The sequence below is a fragment of the Epinephelus lanceolatus genome, chromosome 16 (assembly GCF_041903045.1).
Source record: "Epinephelus lanceolatus isolate andai-2023 chromosome 16, ASM4190304v1, whole genome shotgun sequence".
Classification (NCBI taxonomy): domain Eukaryota; kingdom Metazoa; phylum Chordata; class Actinopteri; order Perciformes; family Serranidae; genus Epinephelus; species Epinephelus lanceolatus.
Genome location: NC_135749.1, coordinates 16,570,590 through 16,591,421, shown reverse-complemented (window position 1 = coordinate 16,591,421; position 20,832 = coordinate 16,570,590). Strand labels below are relative to the sequence as shown.

The window sequence follows — 20,832 nt, the reverse complement described above, 5'->3', positions numbered from 1 at the left end:
ATTTTCTCTGATGAATCAAATTGGGCTAAAATAAAATGTTTAACCCTCTGGAGTCCACGGAGGTGACGTAGCAGCAAGACGCAGCCTCGCTGAGTCTCCGTTTCAGCTTGTGTCGAAAGTGCGAACTTCAAACTATATACTATTAAATTGTGTTGATAGGCCAAGTAAAACCAGACTCATGATAAATAATTTAAGCAATGCCTGAATATTGTCGTCACGTTTGGTGCGCGTTTGGTGCAGGAAGAAATGGTAAAAACGGGCTATTCTAACGAAAGTGATCGCAAGCAAAGAAAAAACATGACACCCCCTTTCCTATTGGTGGTGTTGAAAAACTAACAGTTTTTAAGGTGAAATTTAAAGGTACAATCAAAAGTGGTCCAAAACAGTTAATTATACCCTTGACCACAAAGGGTTAAACCAAACTAAATCCTTAACTATCACGTGCTCCAAGTCTGGCTTTCTTTTTATTTGAAGCATGGATAGTCTTAAGCAAACCGACCAGTAACAGTGTTGCTTCCGTTCCTCCTGTCTGTCAACTTCACCCTGGTTAGCACTAAAGATAGCAGTAAAGATTTCACTGACACTTAGCCTACGGTCAGGTCTAAAAGATAATATGCATTTACAATATCCAATCAAACATTACCTTAAAGGGAAATTTCGGTTTATTTCAACCTGTCTCCTATCGTCCTAAATTTGTTTCAAGTGACTAGTGACATAAAAATAATAGTTAGCATGTTAGCAGTTAGCCGAGATACGCATAGTAGCGTCAGACCTGTTAAAATGTAAGTGAACGGGCATACTTCAAGTGCAAAGTTAGTCCACTAAACAAGCTTTTTTTCCACAAAGACCGCCTCATATCGTTAGGATAAATGTCAGAGAACATATAGAAAACGTCATGTAAACGTGTTGTCTTACCTTACCGGTGTGGTGCCATGTTTGTTTACCATCAAGCCCTGCTTTCCAAAGCGCGGCTGAAATATATTTTGCGAGCTCTAGATAAAGCCCAGCTGAATACTACTCCAGGTGGAGGTGTCTCGTCCTCGGTCAGATCCAGACCTTGAAAATAAGGCTGCAACCGGTCCCATTCCTTGCAACAGAGGCATTCCTCTTCTGTGGGCACTGGGGCATTCACAGGTACACCACCAATCTCCAGAGCTACGCAGCCTTGCAGCAGCCATTCCTCCTCTCTCGTCCTCTACCTGTTGCGCCTCTCTCTCTCCTCTTCCGTTTGTCATTTTCACAAAGCTCTTTGTCAGTGTATTCTGGCTCAAATAAATAAGGGCGGCCATCAAACTCTGCAAAATCAAATTCCTCCCCCACAAAGTCGAAGTCTGGCAAAAAGTCAGCCATTATTCTATAAATCTTTCATAAAATAAATGAATGAACTTTTCAGGCTACTGTCCGGTTCTGCCTTCCAGCTGTTGCTGCTTGTTCTCGCGAGATTTCAGGCACGGTATGAGATCGCTGCTTGTTCTCGCGATATTTCGGCCACGCTTTGGAAAGCAGAGCTAGATGGTAAACAAACATGGCACCACACCGGTAAGGTAAGACAACACGTTTACATGTCATTTTCTATATGTTCTCTGACATTTATCCTAACGACATGAGGCGGTCTTTGTGGAAAAAAGCTTGTTTAGTGGATTAACTTTCCACTTGAAGGTTGCCCTTTCACTTACGTTTTAACAGGTCTGACGCTACTATGGGCCCCGGCTGTATCTAGGCTAACGGCTAACATGCTAACTATTATTTCTATGTCACTAGTCCCTTGAAACAAATTTAGGACGATAGGAGACAGGTTGAAATAAACCGAAATTTCCCTTTAAAAATGGACAACACTTCCATATTCTATTTTTCTTAATGAGTGAAAAATCAGTTTTTCTATTGTAACACTGGCAAAACTGATTTAATCGTGCTTATTTTTGACTGCAGACTAAATTGTGGGGCGTTCCTCCTCTTGACTTCCTGCCAAGTTCCTGACTTTTGTATTACAAAAGAAAAGGTCTGTGTTGCAAACCTCCCCAATTTTTTGTCCCTGCTCTCCCTACTTCTTTATTTATAATGTACTGAATAAATAATAAATTAATCACAGATATTGCGTCCTTTGAATCTGTGATTGCAAGAAATGATAATTATCAAATGGAAAAGTTTGGACTCAGTTGCCTTTTATTGGTTTCTGTACCCAAATATATTCTGTTCTGTATCTGTTCTTAAATAATTTACTGTAAGTAATTTACTGCCTGCTAGTAAAGGGCCTTTAGGGAAAACAGCTTCAGTTTGTTGAGAGCATTTCTGGAAAAGGGGAAAAAAAAAAAAAGAAGAAGTTTCAAGGAGACAAGTTGGGGAGAGTTTGATGGTAATTTACATCCAAGGAGCTCAGAGTACGGCAGCGAATGGCAGCACTGTCATAGGCTGGGCGATGTTTCATCCACTGCGCCACTTCAATCCACCGAGGGTTGCTGAGAGCTGACAGGGGACATGAGCCTCTGAAAAACTCCAAGGATGCTGAAAACTTGAGATTCTCGAGCACCCATCTGTCAAGTTTGTTGTTATTTGTGCATTCCAATTTGAAATTTTTTTTTGCTGGTGTATGCCTGAGGCTACCAAGTGGAAAACCCTGAAGACGGCACCCCTCCTTTAACACAAGGCTGCAACTGACAACTGTGTGAAGTGGTTGCTGACTGCCAAACAGATCCTCATGTCACGACTTGAGGGATACTTGGGATTCTCCGCTTGGCCTTTTTCTCCCCTCGCCATCATCCACTTCACTTATGAATCATGGAAGGAGACCTACGGGAGGGATTAGCGCCCGAAACCTTGAGACTTAACGAGTCATTTTAAATGGGATCAGTTTTCAGGCTAATGTTCAGCTCACACTTATGTTAGCATACTAATGCATGATGTCGGATATAAATTCTCATCCTGCTGATACTTCATTAGTGGAAGCAACTGTTTACAGAGGGAGCTCACTGAATATAATAAATGACACAGGACACAAATATATGAAAGGTAAATTTCATGCACCGTAATTCAGCATGTCCTTCCTTCGTGTTTCATAAAACTCTTAAGAGGTGGCAGTGATTTAAAACAATATGGAAAATCAAAATGAGATTTATTAAGGAAACTCTTAGAAAGTCATATCCTGGTTCCTTTTCTGTCCTAAGCAACTGCTCATGTATCATATCAATTACTGGATAATGTAATGACTTGTCAGCATGTGGGGAAGAAGTCTCTCCCTGTGGGTCAGAAATGTAATTAATCTTATTAAAGTGATTCTCCATTCAAAATCTATTGAGTGTGAAACACTAACTTGCTATAGTCTTGAAAGGTGGATAAATGGTAGGTTTTATCCAGCCAACAGTCCAAAAATCCAAAGGTACTTTTTTTAAATATCATTTATGACAAAGAAAATGATCAAATCTCACATTTAAGAAGCATGCAACCAGTAAATGTTTGGCTTTTTTGCTTAACAGCGTGTAAAGGCCCTGACACACCAAGCTGATGGTCAGCGGTCAGTCAAAGTTGGGCCATTGGTGAAAGTCTGCCCTCTGTTGGCCCTTGTTGGCACTAGTTGGCCTTTTTTATGCCAATGTAGCATGTTGAATCAGGGTTGGCACAATGAAGCCCGTCAGTGAATGAAATTTCTCTGATTGACAGTTCAGTTCAGTGCACAAGAAGAGAAATTAAAGTGAGGAATGTAAACAAAAAGCTAAAGTTGAGAGGGAGAGAGATCAAAACAAACTTGTTATATGAGGTAAGACTGTCTAGACATTGAGCTCTTCAGCAAAAACATTTCGTGATGGTTTGTGTTATTGTTCACTGGCACATGAAATATGCGCTTTGTTCTTTCAGCATTGGATTGTGTTGTTAATATGCTAACTGGCTAACTAGCTTTAAGATAGTCTTCAGGTTTCCATTTTTGAGTGACTATTACAGATGACCGACGTCTGCTGGTATGGAGGGGTAAATCTTTTCATGCAGGCGCAGAACAAATGCGCTTGTTGGTGATTTTTGTGTGTTCATGTGCAACTTTTTGGCTGAGACATGGCGAAGAGAGGCGACACAGCAGGGGACTCTTGTCATCGCTAGTTCTCTGATGTTGGTTTGGTGTGTCTGAGCCTTAAGTTTTAAGGGGATTTAGTGGCATCTAGCGATGATGACTGCAGATTGCAATCAGCCTAAACTTTTCCAAGTTAGAATTCCTTTAGTGCTCTTTGTTCAGGTGGTTTCCACCAGGAGCTGAATTATCCGCAGAGGTCTCATCCTCTCCAAAACAAACGGACCCGGGGATTTAAACCAGGGAAAACACTAAGTAAGAAGGTTTCACACTATAAAATCAGTGTTTTTGCAACACACTTGTCGCGGAGAGGCTCCTAACTACGGTGGCTGATGTGAACACACGAAAACGCGGACCGCCCTATGCAGAAGCGAGAGATAAGATAATGATAATGGAAAGATAATGTGATGCATAACTATTTTAAAACAGTCTTCGTATCATTTCTTTAACCCACTTAGACTGACACATTTTTAAACTTACAACACAGTCGGAGAATCTGAGGTGTGACATTTTCAGGTTGCTATTTACTCTTCAACCCCAATGTACATCATGACATTTCATTTTGACCATGACTGTGAGTGTGTACAGAACGTGTTTGGGCCAGTCCAAACACATCACAGCATTTCGGTCTCACACTGTGCCATATCTCAGAGGTGTGTGTGTGTAAATGAGGTTTTGTTGTTGTTTTTATTGCAGCACAGCGGGCAACGCAGAAATGTCATTACAGGGGGAGTTGTCCAGTTAATGAGTTTGGATGACTCTGAATCACCTGCTGGGTTTGGACATACTGTATACACACATGGACCAGCCACCCAGGAACACACACACCAATGACATAAAAAGACACACCATGACAGTGCCAATCTTGACCAGTAGCCCTAAAGTGGGACTTCCTGCACACATTGAGCTGTAGATTTTAGAAATAGCAGGTCATGGGATTTATGAAGTCTTCGGAAAAGAATAAAATCCCCACTATTGTCAAAAGCCAAAGAGGCAACAGAGAAAGTGAAGAGGGATCAGAGGGGACATCTGCAACATCCCATTTTTAACTTGCCTGGGTCCAGACCTTTGAATTCGCCTACTCCATAGAGTTGACTGATTTGTCTGGCATGGTGACATGAAACAGCGGTTTCTCGGTTGAAAAAGCAATATATCCAATGAGCGCCACAGAAGGGACTAACACCATTCTCAAGCTGTTGACAAGCTTTGTCAAGCTGTGCCAACATAACCATCGTAGTTTGTTTTTCCTTTGCTCTACTCAACGTTAATACCCTGTCAAAACCAGCAGGCTACTGTGGCACAGCTACACATCAGTGTGGACTAAATGGCAAAAACATGACGTTCGATTTGGCCAGATAGGTTGGTCTCTATTGGTGAGAAAAAAATCAACCCCCCCCCCCACACACTGAAATCTGACAGGACCCTGACAAACCAAGCCAATGGTCGGACGTGAGTTAATGTCAGGCCATCGGTCAGCAATAGTCACCCTAGTGTTTGCGGTGTGTCCTGCAGTGTTGGCACTAGTCTGCCCTTGTTGGCTGTTTTTTGACTAATTTAGCATGCTGAAATGACAACGGAGACAGCAAGGCATGTCGATCAGAGAAATCCCTCTGACTGGCAGTTCAGCTCAGTGCACAAGCGGGGAAACAGAAGTGAGGAAAGCATACAAATGTCTTAAGTCAAGAGGGCCAGAGATCGATCGCTTGTTATTAGGTGAGTTCTATTTTGTTTGGTTTTTTTTTAGCAGAAATGGTGCGTAATTATTTTCACACGGTAATTTTGTTCTTTCAGCATCAGGTAGTGCTGTTAATGTGCTAATTGATTAACTAGTGTCTCGTATCCGTCCTGTCCATCTTCCAGTTTCCCTTTTTTAATGCCAAATTCAGACTAACCCTGCCTGGTGCTATGGAGAGTTATTTCCTCTCACAGGCGCAGAACGTGCATACTAGTTGGCCGTTGGCTATAGTTTGTGCGACGTGTTCAAGTGCAAATTTTCAGCCGAGACACAGGCAAAGTAAGGCGAAGTAACAGTCGGTCTTCATTGCCATGAGATCTTGGATGTTGGTTTGGTGTGTTTGGGCCTTGGGAATGGAGGCAATGTCGGACTGAAGACGGAAATGGAAAATGACAAGTTGACTTTTCTGTCTGATATCAAGCAACTTTTTGACAGGAAGCTGTGAGTTTATAGAAAATGTGAGAAAGAAACAAAGATACCATTGGCGTAAGATGACTGCTATAAATTGTGTCAGTATTTATCTTATTTGTTTATAGTAATTACAGAAAAAAAATCAGCTTTATATGGCACTGTCAGACTGGTGTGTAAAGATACTAAATATAGCACCTTAGTTCTGACAATACAATTCTGTCTCCTTTGATCATGTAAGGCTTTTTAACGAAGCAACAAAAAGGAAGAGATAAACCTTAATATTGTGCTCAAGGAGACAATGTTAAAAAAAATCAATAAATACAGCCAAATAGAAAATCAATCCAAATATTCTGCATGATGTCTTGCGATCATGAATTTAGATGCACAATGGAGCTGTCTGTGGTGCAGAACATGGGTCTTTGTTCTGACCTTGGTTCTCAAACGGGAGACACAAATATGAGGACATCATGTGACATCAGTTCGGAGCCTGCCCAAATCTGCCTCTGTGTGTGTGTGTGTATATGTGTGTGTGCTTCTACATGGCCGGATCTGCTCTCCTTTGGTGTTTCATGTGTGCGTCTGTTCGCACATGCGTGTGTCCATGCCCGGACCTGCCATGGTTCACCACCCAGCTCTCCATCTCAGCAACGACATGCCACACCATGAATCACCAAGCAGGGCCATTACTCACAATGCCCGGCCCTTCCCAAATAACTTCATAAATATTCCATGGGCCCGCTTAAACAGGAGAGTCTGAAAAGCCGCGGCTTGGTGCCTCACCGACGCAGATTCCATTAAGCCCGGTGCTGCAGCAAAAACATGGCGGGACAATTAATCTTTTAGGATCTGAAGGAGGGCAACAAGAAATGCAAGAGTGAGAGAGAGAAGCAGAAAAGGTATGAATTAATGGAAGAGGGTGAGAGAGAGGGGAAGCTGCCAGAGAGTGACACCTGGATGGATTTATGAATTATGTAGAATCCAGCAGCATTGACAGCTGATTCAACCAAACAAGCTCCCTTACCTCCTTCCTCCAGACCACGTCTACATAGAAATTATATATCTCAACAGCAACTAAAAGGTAAAATGTCAAAACATCTCAGAACGAGGACAGCGTTCAATGGAAAGAGCACTGAGACGACTGTCGTGCAGGATTCTTGAGTGGTGTCTCTGCCATTTATTTGAAAAATGGTAAGATGCTACTTGCTTGTGTTTTGGTGTCATTGTTTTTATATATATATTTATGGGCCAGAAAAAGAGAAACCCAAAGCATGAAAGCCTGAGAAAGGATTACAAGTCTGAGAGGGACAGATGTTCTTTAGAGCCACAGAGAGAGGGGAGAAAAAAAGACAAAGTATGAAAGAAAGAGCATGAAGACCGAGAAAAATTAAGCTGGAGAGAGAGAGAGAGAGAGAGAGAGAGAGAGAGAGAAAGAGAGAGAGCTTGAAGAGGAGAGCAGGGAAGAAAGGCAACTTCAACAGCCACCGGCACATCTAGAATCCCTCTGTGTTTTCGTCCCCGTGAGAAAAGAAGAAGAGTGTTTGGCCTCTGCCAGAGCCGTACTGGCATTTCACACAGACAGAGAGAGTAAATGAGCCACTAAGACATCAACACCGTCACCATTAATCTGCTGTCTCTTTCCTCTGCTTTATCCACAAAGGGATGCGGAGAAGAAAGGGGGAAATATGTAAAAAAAAATAGGCTCCGATGAACTTTGTTTTCCACACAAGGGGTTTGGACTGCTTTAATAGACTGTGTCTGAAGAGCAACCATGACTTGTTATGGAGAATTACAGAGTGCGTGTGTTCTGGTTTGCTTTCATAAAGTTTTGGGTGTCCACTTGAAGCTTTGTGTCACGGTTTTGTCTGCACATTCAAAGCATATCTGTGATTCAGAGTCTTATTAACATTGTCTGCACACGGCTCTCAACATGGAGGCTGCTGAGCTGGTGGCTAGCAGCTAACAGTAATTACTTTAAACAGCACTGAGGAAGGCAACAATGCTGACAGAGCTAACAGTGTTAAAGTGGAGGGAACTAGAGGGTGGGCGCTACAATTTAACGATGATGCTGAGGGTCAGGACGGCAGTTTAAGCGGTAACCACTGTATGAACATTATGCAGAGCGGCGGAGATTAGCTAGCCAGTGGGGTAAACACACAAGGACTCACATGCACTAACATGCACGTGCAGTCGGACCCTCAACCTCGACGAAAACTAGGAAAGCTCAGATTACAACACACACACAGAGGGTGTGACTTCATTCTCTGCTCAGGATGCCATTACTATACACATACGCTATATCTTTACACCTTTACATAGCAAATAGTTGTTTACTGACATATTAACGCTCTGAATGTCGTATACATCTCCTTCAAACATCTAAAGGGTGCGGCTATACCACCTAGCTCTTGCATGCTTTGTATTTCCTGCAGCATTCACAAGATTCCCGATTACAATCAAATCTGTTAAGTTTCAATAATCTGAAGAGTCTTCAGCCATGCTAACACCTCCGTTAGGCTGCACTTAGGCTCAGCAGGGCTTTGAGCTTAACGCTAGAATCAGCATACTACACCATGCTCACAGTCACAATGCCTTAATGCTTGTGTTTAACAAGTTTACTAGGTTCAACCTCTTTGTTTGTCGTGTCAGCACGCTCACATTTGTTAACACAAAGTTGAAGCTAATCACAATGTCAGTCAATGACATCAATATTTTGCCTTGTAGATGGTGCTATATGAAAAATCAGAGGATCGCCAAAGCTGTTATACACAAAGGTAAACTCTGCAGCGATTCACCCAACAGGCCTTTTCCCACAGAAGACACTTGACATGTTACAGGAAGAACTCAGGTGTCAATAATAAAATCAATGATGGATGACCTCCTTTTAGCTGAGCATGCTGGCTCACTGTCACACTCGTACAGAACAGAACGGAGCTGTTACTAATGTTATTGGTAACACCTGTGCTTTTCTTAATATCACTATAAAATGGCTGCTGTAAAAAACGTCTGTTGGTTACATTGACTAGACACAGTGGATAGCTGACAAGGCATGGGACAATATGAAAATGTCATGTCACGATTTTCTTAGCCAAAATAATTGCAATTCACAGTATTGTTTGATAATCGTCAAAACATGCTATAAACTCTTAAAATGACACTAAAACATGCTGGAATCACTTTAGCTGACATTTTGTTAAGAAACTAACATCTTTATTGCATCACAGAGACAACACGCATCTTTTTTTTTTTGGTAAAAAAACAATTAAACAATCTTAAAAAGCCAGACATTTCAACTATTTAAAATGGTATCATATCTTTGTATATGATCTACACTGATGTTTTATGAAGATCTTTTGCATTTTTTGAAGTTGAAGCCTGTTTTTGCAGAGTCTGTGTTATTGCTGGCTGCCCAGCAGTCTCGTTGGTCGCTGCTGGACACAATATTCAAGATTACCCAAATAATGGAAGTTCACCACAATCAACTTATTGTCTGTGTTTTTTTTTGTTTTGTTTTTTTTAAATCATGATCCTCGATAAAATTGTATGTCATCCCATTCCTCACCTTTTCGAAATTAAAATGGAATCCATCACACAGTTGCTATTTAGGTCTAAAGTAGAGTGGCAGACCGACCAACTGGCTAAAAATCATTTCAAGGTGCTTCATATGCAGAATGAAACACAAAAGAGCCTGAAATGTCATTGTTATACTTCAAGTTATTGGGGAAATAACGCACCACACTTTCTAATATTATTCTGACTCAAATACCACACTATCAGTACTGATAAAACGATACAGACACACAGACACACCCTCCAACATTCTCATTAGTGTCAGGTATTTCATTGTTTTGCTGTTGAAAGGTCAACCGGATGATGACAGTCGGCGTGGAAGCTGAGACTCATTTCTCTCTCTGCTTTCCTCTGGGAAAACGTACACTCGCCCTTACTTTACACACACACACACACACACACACACACACACTTACACAGTTTTTCTAACCACCAGCAGTTACTCACAAAGCATTTACAACACCTGCCTGGCTCATATTACATCCATCCTACTCATACATTCATTAGTGCATGTTAATATACGCAGGGCTAATGGGGTGTGTGTTGAAAATGCACTTAGCTCTCCACAGGAGAAGATGCAGTGTGGCTTATGACTACTCTAGGGCACACTGGCTTCCTCCCATAAGGGCAAGACGCATATAATGCACTGTGAGTGCTAGTGTGCGCAAATATTTACTGGAGGTTGTGACAAAGACGGATGGGAACATAAGGATTTGGGACACCGTAAATATGAATATATCAAAAATGTCATCTTTCCTCTCCTGTCCCCAGTGACTCCCTGCATGGATTTGTTTTATTTTATTCCCTTTGCAAATAATTTTTTTAACCGTGTGCCCATAGATGACCTACTTGTGTATATGAGAATCCTGTCAGGTCTTAAACGAGGTGTATGTGCGTGTGTATGTGCTGTTATTATGGCAGCAGATAGTATCTGTACAGATAAGTCATTCTCGGCAGGTTATAAATTCATCATCCCCTCATTTCACACAGACCCACACACACATAAACACACTATACCACATCATAAATATTAATGGTAGGTTTAGTCTCTCTGGCTAACCGCCTCAGTAAAGAGGACAATATACAGCCACTGGGAATAAAAAGACCCAGAACTATAAGCCAAGGTCACTGCTACAGATTTGACTCCAGCATCTAGTATTGCAGAGAAATTTCAGTGTCATAACATAACACAATCCCCATCTTAATAGCAACAATAATAATAATACAAAATGGTATTTGCTAATGGAAAAAGTTTGGAAAATGTTATCACGCAAACGAGGGAGATTACAATATGCTGGGGCAGAATTTGTGGGTCGGATTGCATATTGTGCTCATAAAATCCCGCGCTCGCCCCGGCTCTATTTATTTGAACAAGCAAGTCTCTCAAAAACAAAGTCTTATTCGTAATGATGGCCTGGCATTCATCCTGGGGATTTAGCTCTATTGCATAAGCCTTCAACTCCATGCTCAGAAAAGCCGCAGAGAGATAAAGATGTTTCCCCGTTTTGGGACAAGTCTGGTTCTTTAATCTGCATTTTGATATGAATGAGGTCAGAACGATATTTCTAAGAGGGACTAAAGGTAAGCAATTTCAGTCTGCTAAGAGAGAAGATCAAAAGGGCATGGGCATTTGGATGGAGACTAATGAAACACTCTGGAGAAGAAATAAAGCCCTGAGACACACTGCACGGAAAATAAACATAACAGACACAAGTAAATGCACAGAAACGCACAGAAAAAGGAAGAGCCACTAGATCAGAGACAACACTAAAAGCTCAGTGTGTGTGTCCACATGTCACACAGCACCACAGGAGACATTACACATCCCGCTCACCTGTCCCCTCGGCTGAACTACAACCCTCTCCTCACCCTCCTTGTCTCTCCAGGTCAAGACACTCCTGTCATCTCACTATATTTGTGTAAAAAAGTGGTGTAAACAGCATCTTTGTGGTGAAAATATCTAAATCCATTTGCCTACGTGCTCAGAATTTGATGTGGAAGGTTGAGACAGACATTCTACATTAGAGCCGTCTGGTGGAGATAAGAGCATATTAAAAGAAGAACAGGAAAATTACAATATACTTAGAAGGGTTAAGAAAGTATTACTCCACCTTCTTATCTTGTATTGAAACTTAGCTCGGTACTTTTATCAGCAATGTTAAAGACAGATGAGAGACTTTGGATGACATTTCTTTGAGTACTTTTAAAGGCACAGATACAGGAATGCACACTATTCTTTCATGGACTTAAGTCTAATGTCCCCTCGCTGCAATTTGCAGAACGGTGTAAAGAACCCCGCAATGCAGCCAAGTTTAAATCCTCTGTGAAAAAGAAAAAAAAAAAAAAAGACGAGCAGATGAAAAGGGCACATCAGTTTAAAACTGAGCTAAGAATGCCGTCTCCCTCCCTACAGGGAGCAGCAGGGGTCAGTCTGGAGCGGAACTGAGACCAACTCGCCCATTTAAACAAGTAAAGACAAATGAAAAGGGCACATCAATTTGGAGTGGACGTGGGCACAGCATCTCTTTCTCTGCGCAGTGTGCCTCCCAGAGGTGGTATATTAGGCTGAAAGGGGCTCGATGGGGGCGAGGTGCATCACTAAATAATGAACTCCTGGCGGCACAATTACTGAGCATAATGACTGCTTTCATCCTAACGAGGGGGGATGTGTGCATTTCTGATTATGTGTGTATGAGGTTTGTATTTTTGTGCACGTAAGTATATGCATCACTGTGGGTAAAGCAGTCTCTGAGCTCTTTCGTCTACTGTCTGTGAACTTGTCCTGAGGATACTGTGAGCAAAGGTAGTGAGATGGAGAAGAGCAAACAATAGTGAACGATAAGTCGGCAACTAACGATTATTCTCATTGTTGACTAATCTGTTGATCATTTTCCTGATAAAGTACTCACTGATTGGTCTATAAAATGTCAGAAAATGGTGAAAAATATCAATCAGTATCCCCAAAGCCCAAGACAATGTCTTCAAATGTCTTGATTTGCCCGCAACCCAAGATATTGAGTTTACTGTCATAGATGAGTAAAGAAACCACAAAATATTTGTGTTTAAGAAACAGGAATCAGAGAAGTTTCACTTCGGATTAATCGATCATCAAATTAGTTGTCAATTAATTTAAGAGTTGACAACTAATCTATTTATTGTTGCAGCTCTAGCAGACGCAGAGTGGAAGGTGTGTGTGTATCTGGTTGCTGATGTAGACTTACGAAGCTCGCCCACTTTGAGAATCTCACAGAGCATCTTGGTCAGCTCGATGCTGCTGCGGCCAAACGGACACTCATGCTTGTCTTCTCGACTGCTGTTCTCCAGGACGATCTGGAAACAAATAAGCAAGACAAGAAATATCAGGATCATATCTCCTCAGGGGTAAAACATGGTCAAATATTTGATGACATGACTACAATGGCTAACAGCATTAGCGACACCAAGGTCTCATTTATGCTCAATATTAGATACATATATGGAAATTCTTGTCCGCACTATGCATTAATTTCGTCCATTTTTGTGCACGTTTTCTTAAAGTTCATGGATATGGATGAAACGGAGCAGCACCACCACATATCGTGGGGGCAGTGTAGGGCGGTTCAAGCCAGATTAGACCTTTAAAAAAGGCGGAAAGGAACAAATCAGTAATATAATGCAGATAATTGTCCGTCCACCTCTTTTAAAAGGTGCAATATTACAGCCTCCTCCACTGTCGCCTCATTTGTTGTTGTGTCAAACTTTTGATTCTGCCCTCTAGTGCCATTTATTGGCTCTATATGCCACCATGAATGATGCATGGAGGTATGGGAGCAGTGACATTTACAACGTTTGAAATGGACATATCTATTTTTGTACGTGAGGGGAGTATAAATCAGCCTGAACACTGACACTGAAAAAAATAGCTTTAAAGTTTTTTGACTGTCCAGCCAAATGTTAAAGATAGAAAAGTGGTAATAAACTAACAGCTATATCATTTACGCAAAAGCAAAGTGCAATAAATACAATATTAGTTTCTTATCTCTTTCAGTGTAAGGAAAACTGTTTCCAGGGTTTTCGTTACGAGAAACATTTCTTGTTATAACAATATAACCGATCAGATTATATAGAAAACAAAAATTACGTTACAACAAAAAAGAATTTTGTTTTATAACAAGATAAATAGTATATTGTTAAAAAATAAAAGTTCCTTGTTAGAACATGAAATATCTTATTAAAACAAACCAAAAAACCCCATCTTGTTATGACATTGAACTTTTCTTGTTATTATCTGCTACCGTGTTTTATTTCCTAGCATGGCTCCAAGATGCCTCCATAGATTAGAAGTAGTAACAGCGAAAATTTTAAGCAACCCTCAAGTATTATTTTGTTGTAATAGTCATTTCATCAGGTTTCACCTAGAGTACGATTACTTGACATCATCATATTCATCACTGATCTCGCTATGGTCACTGTCATGTTATTAAAATATTTTTCGCTGGCACCATCGTCCTTCTCATGTTCAATGTAATACACACACTGTGGTTTTCCTTGGCCTGATAGAATGCAGTGAACTGAGTCAGAGATAGTTTTTTAGTTTAGCTTTTTGGTTGGATTTTATAGTTACTGCCGTTTCTACAAGCTATTTTCTCAACAAAAAAACAGGATCAACCCAGGACATTTTTATCACAGGACAGAACAGATATCCAAAGGTTTAATTTCAGTCATAACTCAGTTTTGACCAACACTGTAGTTACTGTCATTAGCCTTTGAAGGGCAGTGTGTTTGAGTGTATTTACTCTCTGAATACAATCACCAATGTGCCTGTGAATGATGGAGGTGCTCCTGTTGCCTAAAAACTCAAATAAACATTCTGAAAATGTGATGCCAATTTGGCAATAGATCAGTCAGTGGCAACATTATACATTCAAATTGCTATGATATGAGCCAGTGGTTATAAATCTGACATTTGGCTTAGCTTATTCTTCAAAACCATACTATTACTGAAATTTAGGTTTTATCTGGATCCAGATGTAGATTAAAGCCTCTATGTGTACAATTTTTCTGCGATATTGCATCATGCTGCTTTAATCCCATTCATTCTCACTGTCACTGGGTGGTAGAGCAACGTATTGGTGTCTGCCACAGTACCTGGTTTGACCTTAAACTGTATACATTTCTATATAAGTTTTGACACTACAACTAAGTACTGCCAAAGAGAAAAATGCTCAAAAGTTTGCAGCTTTAAAGATGTTCAATCATTTTATATTAAAAATAAAAAAAGAGTCTTTTGAGCTCTTGGCAGAGACATGACCTCTCAAAATGCTTTGTGGTTATAATATATGTAAAATATGTTTGCATTAATGTACAGTGGCTGGCCTGTCACATTGAAGGTCATTTCCCATAAACATTTTCATTATGGCTGAAACTATTAGTCATTATTTGACCTTATCTGACCCTCGAAACTATCAGCCTGGAAGCCAGAAAACATAAATTAAATCTGAACAGCAAAAAAATTCACTCTAATTATATGGATGGTGGCAGGGCGCCATGAATGAGGCCATCAAGGTCCCAATCATTTTAGCTGGTGACAGTTTAATTTGGAAAATTGTAGGCTGTGTTTCTTCCCTCTGGTCGACTGATAAGGGCTGAGTTGGCACTACTGAGACATCTCTTTTTTCTCATTCAAGTCCAGAGACTATCAGTGCCGCACACTAACATTATGACAGAGTACACACACACACACGCACACGCACACGCACAAAGATTTGCAGGCGTGATGATTAAACTGCTGCACGTGTACAGTTGAAAACACACAAAAGATTAATTACAACAGAGTGCTGGAGCTGCTGTAAAACGGATCCAACTAACCTGAATGATCAAGAGGAAACTGGAACACACTAATAACCAAACTAGTGAATCTCAACCTATCACAGACAATCACTTTATTTGTACTAAATCACATGAGTCTGTTACCCAGGAGTGTAAAATAATGTAAAATAACAAAAATGCTTAAAGCTGTAGCTGGTAACTTTAATAAAACTGTCACTGCATCCACACAGTAAAATGTTGGACAGATAATCTGTGAAGATAATCATGTTCCTCTGCCTCCTCCTGGTACTTCTAATGGCATCTGCATGAATCCACTGCAGCTCAAGAAAAACAACCAATCAGAGCCGAGGAGTCTCTAACACTATGTCCTCACCGCAAATGAACGTCTGACTATTGGGCCCCATCGTGTTACACTGAGCATTCTCTGTCCATACTGAACTCTGACAGGCCATACTATTGCACTGAACTTGCTGCAACCTGTCAACAAACAATGTAGCCAGGGACCTTGATATAAATTGCCACTGGAGAATATACCTGCCTTCTCCTTATTCATATTCACAACAATACTACTGCAGGTATAGATGTTGTTGTAGCTTTGTAAAACAAGCTAGCTGGCGAGAAACACAGTGAAATGAGGAGGCATAGATAAACCATATAAATCAGCTACTCCTTGTACACTGCGGTGCTTTCAGTGTAAGTGACAGGAATAAAATAGAAACGAGGCATCTGACAAAAATTCAGCTCAAACCAGCATGCCACATGTTTTGTCAGGCAGCACTGATTAAATATAAATCAAGATTCTGTTACTGCATTGCCTGTTTGTCACCTCAAATGATTTCACAAACATTTTTAGTGTACTGTTTAGCTGTAAAATGAGAAAGTTTGCGACCTGGCTGCCATCTTGAAAACAGTCGAACCAAAACAAAGCACTGCCCACAGGCCGGACCAGCAGTCTGTAGCATGATTGACAGCTATGTTTAAAGGTGCGGACACACCAAACCAACATCAAAGAACTAGTGGCGATGAAAGCCAACTGTTGCGTCGTCTACGTCGCCTCATGTCGCCTCATGTCGCCCTGTGTCAGTTGCATTTGAACACACTACATGGACTACATCCGACGGCCAAGTAGCACGTACGTTCTGCGCCTGAGTGAGAGAGAGCAGAGTGAGAGAGTGGTACATCCTGACAGCCGAAGTGTTACCTATCTGTGCAGCTGAGCACAGCAGCACCTCCACGGACTATTACATCCAGACGGGCCTGGTGTTTCCTCCGCAGGCTCCACTTCACTCAGCTTCACTCAGCTGCCCCACAAACCCGCTACTTCTTCCCGCTTTAACCTGAATAACAAACCAGGGCTTGGTGCTCCAGTTGGATCCAAACGGAGAGCCGGGACTAGCTCAGAGACTAGCGGAGGCTAACTGGCTGTGCTTCCCTCCGGTCATGCTGCGGCTAAAGCTCCGCTAGCTGCTTCCAGCTAGCTCCAGTTTGTTATTCAGATTAAAGTGGGAAGAAGCAGTGGATCTGTGGGGCAGCTGAGTGAAGTGGAGCATGAGGAGGAAGCCCTGGTCAGCCTCGGTTTCACTACAGGCAGATTCACTCGCTCCAGGGGTGAGGAAATAAAACCTGAACAGCCAATCAGCGACAAGCTCCGCCGGCAATTCAACACACTCAATCGGCCGAAAAGCCGCCAACGCCAATGCCAATGCCAATGCCGAAGTGCCAACGGTGCGGGACACATCGCAAAAACTAGGCCGACAGACGCTCACCGACGGCCCGACTTTGGTCGACGGCCGACCGTTGGCTTGGTGTGTCAGGGCCTTAAGATTTCTCAGCTCTGATTGGCTGTTTTTGTTGAGGTGTGGTGGATTCTTGCAAAATGCCATTAGAAGCACGAGGAAGAGGAGGAACATGATTTTTTCACAGTTTATCTGTCTCATGAACCACTGTCGGAATATAGTGAGAGTTTCTGCAAATAGGCCAGTAGCTTCAAAGGTATTGAAAGGACTTGAATCATTTCTATCACCTGAGCGGAGTTACTTCATGAAATGCATTTTTAGCTGCGATAACATTTGGGAACAAGCCAGCAACTACAAACAAGTGAATGAGCTGGAGGGAAGGTGGTTTGGTAGGAAGCGGAGGTGATGAGGAGAAATATAACACCACAGAAATCACTGAGCTGTGTGTGTGTGTGTGTGTGTGTGTGTGTCTACATGGAATAGATCTGTGTATGAAAGAGTTTGTGCATGCTCACCCTGATGTAGGCGTCCTGGTGGTGTCTGGCAAAATACAACATGTTATCCAGAGCCAACATGCCTGGAGGAATCTGGGTGAAGTCCACAGCTGGATTCACATGGTTCTGAAGAGACAGAGGAGGCGGAGGGTGAGACATGTACTTAAATGCATTCCACCAAAGCTCCTTTTTTTAACCTTTATTCTTCGAGGTATAATCCACTGAATGTGCTATTTTTCCCGGCACAATGCTACAGTCAGGCAGTCACACTCTGAGTAACACAGTTCAAGAAACACACACCATAAACTGCAGTATTCCTGAACATGACTTTAGTGTTTGACCGACTGTTCAGTTCACTGATATGAATATTAACTTGCAATGGATTAAGTTTTTTCTTGGAATAATCCATCTGGTGTTACATCATGGGTACGTTGTAGCATTTTAAACTTTTTAAAGCCTCTGAAAGCTTGTTTTAATCCCTGAGTTTTATTTGATAACATTAAATATTCATTAAAAACCAACAATCAAAATGAAAGTATAGAAAAGAAAATCATCCTTTTTTATTAAAAATGTAACACTCCACCAATCTTCCTAATCAGGACTGTGTGGGTGTGGTTTGATCAGATTTGACTGACAGTGCCCTGGCACCTAAAGTACACAACCTCACAACTGTGTTCACATTTTAATTCACATATTGATAAATCTGGTTGTTGCACACAAGAACAGCTTTTAACAACATTTTCCCACCCACCTGAAGCTGTCAAACAAAGACACAAACAGAAATAAACTGACAATGTTCAAGCTTTGTCTTAATATTTTGTACAGTGCTAGTGGGAAAAATAATCTTTCGGGGCCTTCAAGACATGCTTTATTTCACAGTGTCCATGTTTGCTTTTTGTTTATTGTAATCCTTTTCAGTGTCAAATCTGTGGGTGTCAAAATGTCACTGAATGCACCTCTAGCTGAAGTGTGAAGATGAAATGACTGGCTTTTAAAAAGCGAACAAATCATTGACGATGATGGATTATCTATCAGCTGTGTCCAGAAAACCATGTTGAGGTTTTCGGCTAAAATAAAAATTCAACGTTCATTTGTAGCATTGGGTAATTTTTCCTGTCACAGGCACCAAAAACCAAAACAAAAACACTAATTGTTTGCCTCTGCCAACAAGTTATGTTGCAGTGTACACTGATACCTGTCCAGACTCATTTTTTTCTTTTCTTGCAAAATAGAAATTCTCATTGTATTGACATGTATCATTTCAGTGAATAATTTCAAGTGTTTAACTTGCTGTCTTCTCTTAGAGGCTATTTTTACAGAGGACAACAGAGGACAGAGAGCTTCCTCACATGGTACACCAACAGAGGATATTGTTTGCTGTACACACTGTGAAGCCCCTGAGGCAATCTTTTTGATTTATGATATAGTTGTACATAAATAAATTGTTTTTGTTGAGTTTTTTTATTCTTGTTCTGCTGCTGTACTCCCCTGTATGTCTATGAGTATGCAAGTTGACAGAGTCAAATTCCTTGTTAGTGGGGGTGACCTCTAGCTTGCCTGGTGGAGCATGCACCCCATATAGGCTGGGCCCTCTGCAGCAGCTCAGGTTTGATTCCAACCTGTGGGCCTTTGCTGCATGTCGTCCCCCCTCTTTCTCCTTCCTTTCCTGTCTATCTTAGCTGTCCTATCAATGAAGGCAAAAATCGTCCAAAAAATAGTCTTAAAAAAAAGAAAAAGAAAAATCTTTGTAGGTGTTCACATGCTTGGCCAATAAAGAGGATTCTGATAGAACACAAAGTTACAACCATGACAGCAGAAGATGCTTCAAATGTGGGTTTTGGTGCAAAAAAGCCACAAATTCTAAATCATGGATGCTTCACACACATCTGCAACACGGCAGTGATGTTGTATTATGGCCAGAAAACATTATGATGTCAGAGCAAACTTGACCGTTGACCTTTCAAATACAAAATATCATCACTTCATCATTGTATCCTGTTCGACACGTGTGAAATTTGTCATAATTAGTGTGTGAAATCTTGAGTTACGTCCACAAACGTGTTTTTTGAGCCCACAGTGACCTTTCACCACCAAAATCTAATCAATTTATCAATGAGTCCAAGTGGGCGTTCCCTCAAGATGTTCCCGAGGCATCACGTTCATGAGAATGGGACAGATGCACAGACATTATCCAGATATATGTATAGATGGACGGAAAATCAGAATCGCTTTATTGCCACGTAGGTTTTCACATATAAGGAATCAGCTTTTGTGTTTTTGTGCATAAAAAACAAAAAACAAATAAAAAATATTGTAAAAATAAAAAGAAATGAATACAGGATATAATAAAGTTATAATAAAAATATGTGTACAGACGCAAAAACATAATGCCTCTGGCCACGGCTGTTGCCAGCACGGAGTAATAGAAACACTGACATTTGGGAGATGCCTTCCAAGCTTTCCTTGGATAGTGACAATATCTTTAAAGCTAATTTTAAGTCTCTGCAAGTTTGTTTTCAAAATGCAGTGAAATGAATAGAGATTGATGGCTGCCTGACAGGTACAGCTGTAAATCCCTCTAAAAAGTTACATCACCGTTTGCAAAAGGGTCAGAAATAATTTCAAATATACACAATATTTCACCAAAATGTCAAGAAACAAACACAACATTTTGCAATAACATTCCCGCCTCCTTGCCTCTCCTCTACCACCTCCCATAACATCTGAATATTGTATGAGATATGCAGATATATGCTGCCTGTGCTGTCACAGCCCATCATGCTTAATTCCTCGCAGACACTGCAGAGAATTCAGTCGACTAATGATTAAATCCACGGATACACATGCAAACACATTGCTCTGAAACTCGTCTTGAGTGTAAAAGGTGAGACAGGATGTTGAAGAGAAAAGCGACAGGAAAAGAAGGAAGGGAAGGATGAAAGAGGAATGGAGGACACTGAGATCTGGCTCATCAGTTTTGTAATTCTCCCTGACAGGAAGCAAACTTATAGGCTTAAAACAGAAACA

General features: G+C 41.1%; 1 protein-coding gene across 5 annotated transcripts in view; it reads right to left on the bottom strand.

The window, feature by feature from the left end:
- The window catches only part of elmo1 (engulfment and cell motility 1 (ced-12 homolog, C. elegans)), a 147,008-nt gene that overhangs the window by 49,515 nt on the left and 76,661 nt on the right, over positions 1–20,832 (bottom strand). For all 5 annotated transcript variants that reach the window (XM_033636876.2, XM_033636877.2, XM_078175842.1 and 2 more), the window contains 2 exons: positions 17,827–17,931; positions 12,989–13,097 (listed from right to left, as the gene is read on the bottom strand). In XM_033636876.2, the coding sequence (XP_033492767.1) occupies positions 12,989–13,097; positions 17,827–17,931 (214 nt within the window). The remainder of the gene's footprint in view (positions 1–12,988; positions 13,098–17,826; positions 17,932–20,832) is intronic.